Source organism: Anolis carolinensis, chromosome 5, assembly GCF_035594765.1.
Source record: "Anolis carolinensis isolate JA03-04 chromosome 5, rAnoCar3.1.pri, whole genome shotgun sequence".
Taxonomy (NCBI): Eukaryota; Metazoa; Chordata; class Lepidosauria; order Squamata; family Dactyloidae; genus Anolis; species Anolis carolinensis.
In genome coordinates, this window is record NC_085845.1 from 167713997 (window position 1) to 167728544 (window position 14548).

A 14548-nucleotide genomic window follows, 5' to 3' on the forward strand; every position below is an offset into this window, starting at 1 on the left:
AGAAGAAGAAGAGAGGACTGCCCAGAACTGGAAAATGGAAATGAATGAAGAAATCTAACTGGAAAAGTACACTATACAGCTTTCTCTTTCCATATGGAGACTCAAAGTAGCTCACAATTAAAAGCATTACAAAATATACAAATATTAAAACAGATTTTTTGTGTGTGTCAGGAGCAACTTGAAAAATTGCAAGATGCTTCTGGTGTTGAGAGAATTGGACATTTGTAAGGACGTTGCCCAGGAAATGCCCCAATGTTTGATGTTTTACCATCCTGTGGGAGGCTCCTCTCATGTCCCCTTATGGGAAGCTAGAGCTGATAAACGGGAGGTCACCCTGCTCCCTGGATTTGAACCGCCAACCTTTTTGTCAGTAGTCCTGCCGGCACAAAGGTTTAACCCACTGCACCACCGGGTGCTCCAAAACAGTATTAAACATCCTTAATATTAAAAATAGTTCAGGTTAAAACCATAAATGCACACAAAACACCAATACCCTAAGACCAGATCTCAAAAATCTTCATCTTTAAAAGCCTATCAGAATAAAAAGGTTTTAGCCTGCCGCCAGAAGGACAGTAGGGAGGGGGACTATTCTGGCTTTCTTTTGGCAGGGAGTTCCAGAGTTGAGGGGTAGCCACTGAGAAGGCTACCAACAGCTTGAGATGGAGATGGAACCGAGAGAAGGGCCTCACCTGCAGATCTCCGGGCTTGGACAGATTTGTACAAGGAGATGTGGTTGGCCAAATAGCCTGGACCTGAATCGTATAGGGCTTTAAAGGTCATAACCAGCACTTTGAATTGTGCCCAGAAATAGATTGGCAGCCAGTGAAGCTGCTTCAACAGGGAGATTGTCCGCTCCCTGTAGCCAGACCCAGTGAGCAACCTGGCTGCAGCTCTTTGGGCCAGCTGAAGTTTCTGAGCACTCTTCAGAGGCAGTCCCATGTAGAGTGCGTGACAGTAATCCAGACAGGATGTAACTAAAGCATATGCCACTGTGGCCAGATCTGGCTGCCCAAGGAATGGGCATAGTTGGTGCACAAGTTTTAATTGTGCAAAGGCCCTCCTGGCCTCCAGGTACAGTGCTGAGTCCAGGATAATCCACAAACTGTGAACCTGTGTCTTCAGGGGAATTGTAACCCCATCCAGTACAGGCTGGATCCCTATTCTCTGATCTGCCTTCTGACTGACCAGAAGTACCTTTGTCTTATCTGGATTAAGTTTCAATTTGTTTGCCCTCATCCAGTCCATTACTGATGAAAGGCACTGTTTTAGGATCAGGACAGCTTCCTTGGCTTTAGGTGGAAAGGAGAAGTAGAGTTAGGTATCATCTGCATATAGGTGGAACCTAACTCTAAAACTCCAGATAATTCATGTATATATTAAACAGCATGGGGGACAAAATGGAACCTTAAGGAACCACACAGAACAGCAGCCAAGGGTTGGAACAGGAGTCCCTCAGTAACACCTCCTGGTGCCTTCCAGTCCCATCCCAGCAAGACGACCCAGAAGGATACCATGGTCAATGGTATCGAAAGCAGCTGAGAGATCCAGGAGAACCAATATGGACACACACTCCCTGTCCTGCTGTCTGCGGAGGTCATTCACGAAGGCAGCCAAAGTTGTCTGTTCCATAGCTAGGCCTGAAACCAGATTGAAATGGATCTAGATAATCCATATCATTCAGAAATCCCTGGAGTTGGGAGGCCACCAATTGTAAGTTGGGTGTTCTTGATGGGGGCATTGATTTGATAGATAACATTTGATGCAAACATTGGAATGCAGAGAATAAAAATTTTAATTATACTGAAAGCCTATTGTAAATCTCACAGAGAAGGCATTTGAAAAGATGCTCAGCACAGTTTACTATATGGTGTCTGATCTTTTCACCACAACATGCTTTTGTGCAAAATGCATGTCCCTCCCCAGAGAACCCAAAAAGGCAATAGTTCATTTTTCTACTCATTACTCTTGTGCTTAGGGCATGTTTACAGTATAAGGTTTGTCACTCTTACTGAATTTTTGTGTAATGTGATCAGTGACACCCATAGCACTAAATAAAAAATTAGCTTATTTTTGTTGTCTTTTTTAGGCCTTTTGTGTATAGGATATAATGTTAGGGATGGAACTTTTAAGGGAGAAAGCAGCAACACAGATAATCCCATTTTGAAAGTGCTTGAATGCATTTGATCATGCTATGTCTTCAGGTGTAAAAAGAGTACATGTGTTTTATAGATATGAACAATATTGTTAGTCTTTGCTTCTTTATGTCACCTAGGTAATGTTCAAGCAGTTGCCTTGCGTGATATTTTTGCTCAGGCTAGAAACCGTGACAGCTTCCCACTAGTGCTGCAGCGAGAGGAGCCTGAATGGGAAAAGCGCCGCTCTGTCAATTTGTCAGAACTTATTGATATTTACAGGTGGGATACTGTCTCCCTTCTATAATGAAATATATTGACTTTCTGCACTCAGGGGCCAATGAAATACATTTAAGTATGGAGATGACGACAGGTTCTTTATGTAGTTATATACCTGTCAAGAGTGTTTTACATAGATATATAGTATCTTCCCTGAAGATTAAGAGATTGAGTTTGATAGCTTATGGCTATATTTTTTCTAATGGCTTTAATTCTAATAGTCACAATTCAAAATGAAGGTGTATTTCTTGTGGGGTTGTTGTATGTCTTTTGGGCTGTGTGGCCATGTTCCAGAAGTATTCTCTCCTGACGTTTCGCCCACATCTATGGCAGGCATCCTCAGAGGCTGTGAGGATGGATAAACTAGGCAAGGAAAGGAAAAAATATATATCTGTGGAGAGTCCAGGGTGTGGCAAGAGTCCTTTGTCACTGGGAAGCCACCATTAATGTTTCAGTTAATCACCCTAATTATTATTGGAAAGGTTTTGTCTCTTGCCTGGGGGGCATCCTTTGTTCAGTCATTAGCCATCCTTGGGGCTCCTCTGCCCTCAGAGTGTTGGTTCCCATCTACTGTTTTGATTTTAGAGATTTTTTAATACTGGTAGCCAGATTTTGTTCATTTTCATGGTTTCCTCCTTTCTGTTGAAAGTTAATCTGGCTAAAGTTAACCTTACTTAGTCAGCTATCCTGAGATCGTCAGATAAAGGGCAAGATATTAATATGTTAATAAATTTAATAAATCAAATAACGTTTAATTTAAGAAAGTGCATGGGAACAGATGCAGCATTTGTTGCAACTAGTTTTATCTTAGCTGGAAAGTGCCCTAAAATGAGGTTATTGCAGAGGCTGGAAAAGTTGATGGCTTGGGGTTGGGTAGTTTTATTCCCAAAAACAACTTTACCAAACTAAGTACAGTAGAGTCTCACTAATCCAAGCCTGGCTTATCCAAGCCTCTGGATTATCCAAGCCATTTTTGTAGTCAATGTTTTCAGTATATCATGATATTTTGGTGCTAAATTCATAAATACAGTAATTACAACATAACATTACTGTGTATTAAACTACTTTTTCTGTCAAATTTGTTGTATAACATGGTGCTTAATTTGTAAAATCATAACCTAATTTGATGTTTAATAGGCTTTTCCTTAATCCCTCCTTATTATCCAAGATATTCGCTTATCCAAGCTTCTGCCAGCCCATTTAGCTTGGATAAGTGAGACTCTACTGCAATTGAATTTGACGCTAGCATTGCAACATTGTCTTCCATTTGCTCTCTGCCTCCTCCAGTGGTGGTGTTGAGTTTCTGCAGGCAGTAAAGTCTCCAGATGGCAATTGCAGTGACCTTCTCATTACTACTGATCGTGGTTTGACCTTACTGAGGGGACAGGATTTGGAGCCTCGCTGGACTCTGAAACAGCAAGACATTGACAGGTAACAAGCTTTTCTTTTGTTTCTCATTCTATCTGCTTCTTTATGCTCATGTTTACTTGAAAATTAAAATCAAGGATATTCTCTTTCCCACTGCTTGTCAGTACAACCGTTCTGCTGCTGTGGAACAATGACCCCTAAATCAGGGTTAGTACCCAATTTTGGGTAAGAATAGATCAGTGGTTCTCAACCTGGGGTCCCCAGATTTTTTTTGCTTACAACTCTCAGAAATCCCAGCCAGTTCACCAGCTGTTTGGATTTCTGGGAGTTGAAGCCCAAAAACATCTGGGGACCACTTGAATAGATCTTTGAAGGTACATATTAAAATATTACTGGTAAAGCATTACTTTTGATGTAATGGAAGCACAATAATACATGAGTAGCCATGCAGTCCTCCAGATATCGTTGGTCTGGGATTCCCAGCATTTCTCAGCTTTGGCTGTGATGGCAAGGACTGCAAGGACTTGTAGTTGTAGTATATCTGGTTGTAGTATATATGTGATTCCCACCTGAAGCAGTGTAGTGCCCTGTAACTTCATTTTTTTCTTTTGGTTTAACAAGTAAAGTTTAGGTGTCATGTCTAAAACATCACTTGGGACAGAGGTTATTTGTTAGTGAAAGATAGGTATTGCAACTATAGAAAGAGTCATTATATGTTAATGGGATGAGCCATGAAATCTGGGTATTAGAACTTACTGTTCTGGCAGTGTTTGGAAATGTCACTCACGTTTCACAAGAGCAAACTGCCAGTATTTATGCCTCTTCAATCTGCCTTCAGAGCAGATTTTAGAAGAATGGTGGCTTGCAGGAGGGAGACCAAACCAGTCCCACTGGTGGGAGCTTATCTATTCCAGGGAAGAGCGCTACTGGATATAACTGAAAGAATCCAAAGAGAGTTTGGATACGTTTTTATGGGGATCTAAAACTCCTAAAATCCACCAGCCAGCATGGGAGATCCAGAACATTTCTCAGTCGTGATTTCATACACACAGAACAGCGAGGTAGGGGTTAAAAGATGGGGATTGTCTGAGATAGCCCTACCTCTGCTTTTAATGTTTGCAGGGGTCGTGCCCCAGCAGTCCATGATTTCAGCTGTGTGTGAAGGATCTCTTTGAACTTACCAAAGATAGAATTTTTCCACTTGCGCTGAAGTTGATGAATGAATATTTTATTTCGGTCAATGACCAGCATTACTGAAGGTGAAGTGAAAATTCTGTTTCATGGTCAGTCTATTTCAAGTGTATTGAATCACCAGGCTGTGAACATTTGCCCAATTAAACATATTTGCTCAGACTACTGCACTTATGCATCTCGAATCTGCTGTGGAGGAGCTCCCCAACAATGACAAAGAGATCTAACAAACATGTTAGTTTTGCCTTAAAACCAGCCCTTCTTTTTACTGCTGTTACATGTCAACCATATAGCTTTCCTATCAAATGTTTTAAGGGATCCTACTAACATTCTGATGGGAATGTAAAGCACTTGTCCGCAAAAGGGGAAACCCTGGTGGGGCCAACAGAAAAGCTTTTTCAGTGGAAAGCAACTTACTGAAGTACATGTATGGTGAACTGGCTCAATGTGTCATCAAGAACAGAATGTCAGACTACAGTGGTTTGCTGGTCCAGGACTAGGGGTCAAATTCTCATTCAGCCAAGGAGCTCATTGAGTGTTCTTGGATCACTCATTTCTATCACCTGACCTGCTTCATGAGCCTGTTTTGAGGATAAAGCCAAGAGGAAGGTCAAAAGTACAAGTTTACCAGCTGGCAATATGTATGTGCACAAATCACATGCTTATGTGAGATTTAGCAGTATATTGTCAGGGATACTGGTGCATTTTTAAAGATGTGGAGAATGTCATGATTGCTAATAAAACAGAAGCAGACTAAAAATGACAGCAGTAAAACATTGTGCTTTGTGGTGAGGAACCAATTGCATCCATATAGTTTTCTCTCATTTTACGGGTTGTAGAATCTTTGTTTTGGAGCTCTGTGCTCCATTTTCCCTTTCCCTTCCTTGGATGCATCCACAAATGATCTTTGCCCATGCCAGGATAGTCGACTTGATGGATGAGCTGCCTGATCTCTTTTGGCAAAGCCTGGCCTTGCAGGAATGCAGATAAATTCTAGTGAAAGGAAGGTTACAGCTGAGGCTGTGAACATATTTATTTAAGATGCCTTCCTTGTCTCGCCTTCAGTCTCATAGTTGCTTAATTCATTTTTCCTTCTTTTTTTGCAGCCAGCCTTCTCCAGGCTACTTCAGCAATGATCAGATCCTGGACTTCATGGTTCAGGCACAGAGTGCAGGCAACATCACCAAAAAGGTACATTTATTATCTTGTGGACAGAATGATCAATTGTGTATTGATTTTAAAGCAATTCCGACTAGAGACAGTGGATCTTGTTGCCAGGTGAATGTGTAGCACAGCTTCCATTCAGCATGGCCAGTGTATAATGATGGTAGAAATTGTAATTCAAAAATTTTAGAGGACTAATGATACCTGATCCAGTAGCATAATGGAGATCACATTTTATATACCAGCCTGATACATCTCTTCACAAACCTTGACTAGAGTTGACAAGAAGGTGATATTGAATGCATCTACATTTAATGTGCACATTTCAAAATGCAATTAAACAATTGGTGTTGAAGGGGCAGGGCCCCCTGTGCTTAGAGAAGTTACTTACTGGGGTTACAATGTCTAGAATTCTCCATTGGCCGTACTGGATTCTAGGAGCTTTAATCAAAAACAGCAGCTTTGCAAATTCCTACACCTTTGGAATGTGTGTCCCCCCCCCCCCCTGCTCTTTCTTCATAACACCTCATTGTTATTCTCACTCTGGACTTATCTGCTTTTAGCTGCTGGTAGTGGATGGTAAATCAGGCCTCCCACTCTGGAACTATGAGCTGCCCTGTCACATGAAAAAATCAGATACACTCTCAGTGATGACATTGGACAAGAAATCTGTCTTTCTCTTCTGGGCCAATGAGAAGCAGTCCATCCTGAAAAGCTTGGTAAGTGAGAGTCCATGTATATGGTTGACAAGGAAGTGTTTTCTGGCATTGCACTTCAAGAAGACAAAGGAGTGGTTCAGGCTTCACTGGATGCTTTGTTCTGGATTTGGTCGTTTGTTTGTTTTGAATTGCTTTTTTGCTACAACAGTTCTTTTACACAGTTGCTCCTCTGACAGGTAAAAATTCTTTGCTCAAATACCATAAATGTTAGTGCTTAACAACAGATTTAATTCAATTCATTAAAATTATTTTTTTACAATTAGGAGATTCCCCCTAATGTGTTATAGGTTGCATTCAGACAAAGTTGGTCACATTTTTCATGTTAAACCTGCACTTGGAAGTTTAACTGTTTATGATAGCTGGGATACTTTATGAACAATAAAAATAATATTTTTTTCCAAGCTCTTAAATGACTAACTTGATATCAATGATTTTAGTGAAATTATAAGTCCAGTTTAGATTGGGTTCAAATATTTTGTAAATACTAAAAAATTGTGAAGGAAATGAATAAATCATTCATTGTTGTTGTTGTTATTGTAGGAACCTAGCCCAAGAGTACACCATCTTTATCTTCTTCATCCCACTTTTCCTGCACTCCTCTTGGACCTCGGTAATACAACAGGCACAGTGACAGCTTCTTCCAGTAAGTATGGGGTGGTGTGGAAGGGAAAACCCCCCAAATAAATTCAAATATATAGGTAAAGCCACCCTGATATATTCGGGGCAGTGGTTGGTTGGTTCTTCGTTGCTTTGTAGGTGGTGCTTAGGCTACTTAGTTAATTGTTTAACTTTCATCTTATAGATAAAGCCTGGCTAAAGGTCAAATAAATTCTGGTTCTCAATCTTTTCCCCTCCAGATGTTTTGGACCAACTTCCAGTATCTTCAGTCAGCATTACTAGATTCTGGGAGCTGAAGCCAAAATGTCAGGAGGATGATGGGTATAAGAAAGTCCATAAAGAAAGATAGTTTACAGAATTTTTCACTTTCCTCAAAGCAGGATAGAGGATTATGTAGTGATCACACTAAATGTCATGCTGGTGTGGTGCAATAGTTCATGTTGTTGTCTTAGAACTGAGAACACATCTGGTGCGAGCTGTTGCTGTTTGCTCATTTTGTGGTTACTTTGCAGTGCAAAGGCAGAGTGGAAGAGAAACAAGGATGGATTGTACTAAATTTTGGCACAAGTCACCTGGCACTAAGCAGCCTGCATTGTACAAAGGAAAGGGGAACATGATCCTACAATATAGGTTCCTCAGTATGAGTTGGGAAAGGCCACCCTTGACCCTCAGTTGAGGAGGTGGCCTTTAGGAGGTAAAAGCTTGGTAGGAAGGCAGAACAACCACCAGGAGGATCTGGGAATTGCCTACTAGCTTTCCTCAGCAGGGTGTTTTCAGGCAAAGGGAGCCAGGCAAATCTTGGAGCTATATGACTGACAATGGCTCGGATCTAGTCTTTTGCGACTGTGTCTTTGAAGTAGAAATATTTCTGTCCATGGTCCTCTGTTAGTTCTCACCTTTAGCTGTCTACAGTCCCATTTCTTAAATCCAGAGCTGCAGTGGCATGGAGAGTTAAGATACTTATGCCTAACACACAATTATGCTGGCATGAATACACTAACTCAGTACAAAAGACCTTTTGACCTTACAAGATGTACAGACAGTGGGTCTTGTCAGGTCCTTGACATTTTTAAGACAGCTTAGAAAACCTGCTTTTTCTTGGTCTGATTAGAGTTGAGCCATTGAGTCAGTTGCTGAATGATGTAATCACTTTTGTAAATCCATTAATTTAGTAACTTTAATCTAATGGAAACTAACATCTAGTACTACAGCTTTCCAAAGCCCTCTGGCCACTAGCCATGTTGGATGGTGGATTCTGGTAATTGCTCAAAAATAACTTTTCCCAGCTTCAGCTTTGAATGACAAGAGCTAGTGAAAGTGGAATGAACCTGCAAGAAATAAAGCTAACTAATTGGGAGCTGCTGATGAGCTTCCCCTTTGCACAACTCTGGGTTCAAGACTGTGAAAAGTCTCAGGTTGCTCAAGTAATGCTTTTCTAGGTAGCTTTTATGATTCTTAAGAAATCTCTTTTTGTGTGCGCACATAGAAGGTTTTGTATGTAAATCTTATTTGCAGCTTGTTGGTTTATTGTTTTTGCAAACTATGCCAAGGTTTCCAAATTGCAACTTCTTTGTTGTAGTATTGTTTTGTTCTTGTTTGTAGCAGTATTTGCCAAAGTTAGAAATGCTGCTGCGACTGCAGTTCTGCAGAGGCATTTGTATTCATTGCAGAGTTCCAGGCCGCTGAGCACTGTGCCTCGATTTTATCTGTAACTTGAAAGCCAAGCCCTTGCACAGTTAGAAACAGCCAATGGGAATTAGCCTGACTGCCAGATCTGAATGCGGCAAATTATTTATTGTTCACCCATATTTTCATTCCCTCTTTGTGCCCTCTAGTTGGAATCAATGATCTTCAAAAAGATGCATTTTATATCACTGTAACAACAAGCATCACCTCCGAACACCAACCGGGCTTTCTGTCAGTCAGCAAACTCCGCCTGAGGTGGGCTTTGATGACTCAAAGTCAAGAGGTACCCTTCAAGGACACAGATCCCAAAATCAGTCGTGGGGAATTGAGGCGTTTTCTTTCTAGGATCAAATTCACGGATTTCACTCACAAGGTGAGATAGCTAAAACAGTCTTTGGGATAATGATTAATGTTCATCCAAGACAAAGGATCACGGACAGGACTACCCCTTTCTGCAGAGAAAGCCAATAGGGATTTTATTTACCTGACCTTTTGGAAGGTCAAGTAAATTACAGAAGCAAAGAGAAGTGGCAGAAGTACATGAAAGTAGGCAGGTGGGTAGGTAGTCTTGCTCTTTCTTTGGTTACACTGTGGTTCATTTGCACTCTGGGGAGACATTTAAGATATATCCTCATTCAAACCACTTCAGCATAGAGCTAGATGGCATGTTCCTTTCTTCCAAATGTGAGACAATGTCCTCAACTGATTCCTTTTCTGTGGACATGTTCATTCCATGAACTTAATTTCAGAAGAGACCTAGCCTGACAAGGACACACATGGTGATTCATCCTTTTGCCACAGGCCATCTATTTAGATCATACTTTTTTTCTGAAATGGAGGCAGTGTACAAATCAGCAGTGCCAAATGGAGATACTTTTCTGCTTTGAAAAAATTCATTTGACTTACAGGTAGCCTGAAGGTTCAAAATGTAACTACTTCTGTTGATTGACATGGTGAATCTAGTGATAGAAATAATATTAATAATTATTCCCAGGCTATGAAATGAGTCACCTGACATCAGGAAATCACACCAGGAAGAATAATAGTGCAATCTTCTCCTGGTATTTGAATGTCCCAAACTGTTGAGAAGAAACTTGCAGAGAAAAACATGTTGTGTTTGTTTACACAAAACCCATTTTCTGTACAGAAAAAGTTTTTACTGTGGAGAAAATAGGGGCGAGTGGAGGAGGAGGTATTCAAAAATCTGTGTGTTTTTCCCCGCAAAATAATTTCTCTGCAACATTTCAGGATGTAGGCATACAAGGAGAAGACTGTGGATAAATACTCATTTTATCCTGCAACAAGGAGAAAACCACTGTAATGATTTGTCCCTGCATGCAAAGATGAAATAGTCAAGGATTTACATCTCTAGCTCAGACAGCTGCTGGCTTACATTTTCGTTTAGGGACCCAATGAATTCTTGATACAGTGAGACTTTGGAATTCACTCTGGTTTAAAAAGGGCCCACCCAGGTTTAGTGTCTATATGCATTATTTCCACTTAACCATACCTGGTTGTCATTGCATGTATTTTTTTAATGTGACTTGGATCTGCTACAAAAATTGTTGTTGCTGGCTTGGGTGAGCCCTGCCTTTATTAGAGTTTCTTGGCTGAGTCCTGCAAAAGCCCTTTGTACCTGACTTTCTTTTTTCCCTCTTCTCCTTTCCACAAGTTCTAGCCATGGAACTCCTCAGGTTTTTGGAGCAATGGGACAGAAATGTGGTTCGCAATATCAGCAAGCCAGGCTGCTCAGACAGACATCCTGATGTATTCAGCCAATCAATAATGGAGACTGGAAACCCAGCTGCCAATAGCTGCACAATGCTGGAGAGGCTGTACCGACCTGGACCGACCTCAGGCATACTAACCTGGAAGGAATGCTGCTCGATCCCTTTGTTGCAACTCCCTGCCTGTATAATTCCTTCCAGGAAGATTGAAGATGTAAATTTATGCAGAGATGATGACATATCTGTATGTATATTGTATTTTTAAGTTATAAAATCATTCAGGAAGCTCAAATTCGTATCTTAGGAAAAATCTGTGCATTTTTCTTTTCTTCGTATTGTATTCTTAGCTTTTGGGTTCCTTCATATCTTTGATCTTCTCTGTTGTGTCCCATTCCATTCTTCTTCCCACCCCCACCTTTTCTCACTCAAGGCTAAATGGTACTATATGTTTACTATTATATATGCTCCCCCATGAGTTCAGATCTAGATGGATTTGATGCTGTGTTGTCTCAAATCTGCCCCCTCTTCTGATCATGTTGGAACTAGCTGCCCTGTGGTTTGCTATAATTTTGGGTATTCAGCATATTGCAAAGCATTCATTGCAATGTTATTTAGTATTGACAGGGAGTGTCTGAAAATGCCTTGCTATATTTTGGTGCAATACAACTGTAGGTGGTGTTCTCACTTTGCAAGAAGACTTCTATAATGACCATAATGATCCATAATTCATATCTAACTCTTCCTCTTACAAAAGCAAGAAATAGATGGAAACCAGAGCACTGGTCCATTTTCTTAGGTGATGATTCCTAGCTACAGGGTGGTCTATGTAAAGCAGTTTTCTCCAAACTGGTGGCTCCAGATATGTTGATTACAACTCCCATCATTCCTGGCCAGAGATTATCTACAAGAGAAACTTTGTAGTGTTTCCATTTTAAGTCTGTTAAACAACTTCATTTTTCATTACTGTGTCAACTAAATTGTGTCGACTCCTTGCCTAAGTTTGTGGAGCACACCCCATGTCTTGATTTCAAATAGAATCTGAAGCTGCATTAGATTCAGCACCGTGATTGATGAGAGAGGCAGCAAGTCAGAAAGGAAAGTGTTGCCCTTCTCCCTCTTTCAGAGCTCTTTGTGGCTCTCACCTCCACACTTGCCATTTCCCTTCTCTGCTGATACCATTTTCTTTTCACTCCAATGCCTTCTTCTGAGTGATGGTTCCTCCAAAAAGGGTTTGTGAGAGGAGTGGCTTCTGTGCCACAGACATAGACCACAGCCATCTGCCCAGTTCTGTGCTACAAGGAAGGACTCAAAGGAAGACGTTTGAGTCTGTGGGTGTTTGCGTGAAACTGAACCAGTCTTTTTCCTGTTGTGGTATTTGCAGCAGCAGGGAGGTAGCCAGCCCCTCTCTCCACATTGAGATATTTGGGATTATCTAGAAGGATTACCCAGCCATAGCAGCTGTTCCAGAGGCTGTGCTGGCCATCTCTCAGCTGCAGCATCTGCCATTAATGGAAAGTAGTTCTTGAGACTTTCCAGCATAGTAGTGGATGTTGAGGGGTGATCTTTTTGGAGGCTGGTAGATTTGCCTCCTCTTTCACTCTGCAGCTTTAGGTATAATATTCACCACATGGGAGAACCAACCCTATTTCTTTTATGTGAAAGAAGACTGTCTGTGGCATTTGGGGAAATCATAAAGATTCAGCTCCTTCATGAAACCACTCTCCATTGTACAGTTTCCATTTTTTTAGTAGTTCCTGCCAACTGGTATGTAAGATATAATCTATATTGGAGGCCATCAACAAATCATGCGAGTTTTTAATTTCAGAATATCATTATGTACTTAGTTGAAAGTCTTCCTTTTGTCTGTGTTCAGTTTCCCAGGACTGGATGACCCTGAGTATTTATAACAGAAGGAGAAAAACTTCTTTGCATGGCTAGGTTTATATACTTTTTTCTAAAGTCCCAAATGTAATCTTTCATTATAGGACAGTTGCTCCAGCTTTTTCATCAGTTGTTTTTTTTCATGTATGCTTTGCAGGTCTATGATACGATTTTGAGATATGGTTATCCAGGCGATGATTGCTCTGTAGATTTATATAAAAACATTCCAGTCTTAGAAATGTATTTGATTCCTTTCCCAATCATCCCTAGTGTGGACTTTTCTTGCCTATTACACCTTGGATCAAATTCTCCATTAGGATACAACCCTAAGATCTCATTTTGTACTTCAGATTGCATCTATAAATGGCCCAGTTAGGACTTTTTGTGTATCTCTTTGCACTTCTTCACGTTATAATTTGTACATAATTTATACTTTATATTGTAAAGTTTACACTGAGGTACAGATGCTAATTCACCTATTTGTGTGAAATTCTGTTGGAGTTCATTGTAGAACCTTGCTTTTTAAAACCCTTCTGAATATTTTGATGTTACCTGAAAACTTGGCTATCATGCTGCTCATCCCTAATCGCAGAGTATTTATGAACAAATCTATTTCCAATCCCTGATTCTTGGGTGGTGGTATTCCACTTTTCATAACTCCATGTGAAGACTGTCCATTGATTCCTTTCCATATACTCATGTTAGATCAAGGCCACAATGAGAGGAATATTCGTCCATTGAAATAATTTGTATATACATTGGTCTCTCTCTCTCTCTTGTAAATGTCTGTTCATCACAATGATACTTTAACCAGTCCTTGATGAAGGACCTGCTCATTTTTATTCTTGAACCTTTGGAGAGTTTGTATATATGAGAGGAAAATTTAGGTAAGCAGTTCTGTAAATACTAGCAAAACAAACAGCACTTGTCTTCCCCCAAAATGCCCTAGACCTGGCCTGCATTTATAAAGATATTAGGTAAAGGCATATTAATTTGTTTAAGGTATCCTCAGTAGGAAGGGACTCCGAGATTATACAACCCTAGCAGGCAGTTTTGTCACTTATCTGAAATGACAGGATGTGCCCAGAGGGTCTTTTCCTGCAACTGATATATTTGATTTATATTGTTTGGTGACGGTGAACCCTCCACAATGTGAATATTTTCCACATCCTGTATGCACTTTAAGAGCTTGTCTGTATTTTGTTCGAATGTGAACCATACAGGTGCAAATAAATACCATGTATATTCCCACTCTTTGGTGTGTGATTCATTTTTCTAGTTCATCCAAGCAAATTGTGGAAGTGATTTTGGAGAAGACAACAAAATTGATACCCCATGCAGTCTTAAAGTTGTAAAGCAAGAGTGGTCATGATGCCATTCTGCATGATCTGGAACTTTCATTGTTATGCCTCCAATTCAGTTGAAAGTGGCCGGGGACAGGGCTGGCAATGGGGAGCCAATTTCCTTTTAATGGCATACAGCACCTTCATGTGGGCACTACCAGAACAGAATTATATCAAAGCATCTTTAAGGAGGAAAATCAAGATATGAAGATCTAGTGAATGAAAATGAATTGGAATCACACACAGGAAACCTCCCCTACATCCCTTTGGTTTAGTTGGGGACTGCTCTATGTATTTACCCTAAGGTTTAAATAGACATTTTAGATTAATGCATACTATGAAATCCTAGTATTTGGGGAGGCACTACAGTATTCTGGCTAAAATTCTATTGCTCTGTTCCTAGACTGCAAATTCTAGGATTCCATAGGATATTGCCATGG

General features: G+C 40.5%; 1 protein-coding gene across 1 annotated transcript in view; it reads left to right on the top strand.

The window, feature by feature from the left end:
- Positions 1 to 14016, top strand: part of fam234b (family with sequence similarity 234 member B) — a 35646-nt gene extending 21630 nt beyond the window's left edge. The window contains exons 7-13 of the mRNA XM_008119533.2: positions 2273 to 2414; positions 3699 to 3842; positions 6077 to 6161; positions 6698 to 6853; positions 7394 to 7496; positions 9307 to 9530; positions 10830 to 14016. Coding sequence (XP_008117740.1) covers positions 2273 to 2414; positions 3699 to 3842; positions 6077 to 6161; positions 6698 to 6853; positions 7394 to 7496; positions 9307 to 9530; positions 10830 to 10835 — 860 coding nt within the window. The 3' untranslated portion in view covers positions 10836 to 14016. The remainder of the gene's footprint in view (positions 1 to 2272; positions 2415 to 3698; positions 3843 to 6076; positions 6162 to 6697; positions 6854 to 7393; positions 7497 to 9306; positions 9531 to 10829) is intronic.
- Positions 14017 to 14548: the final 532 nt, after the last annotated feature.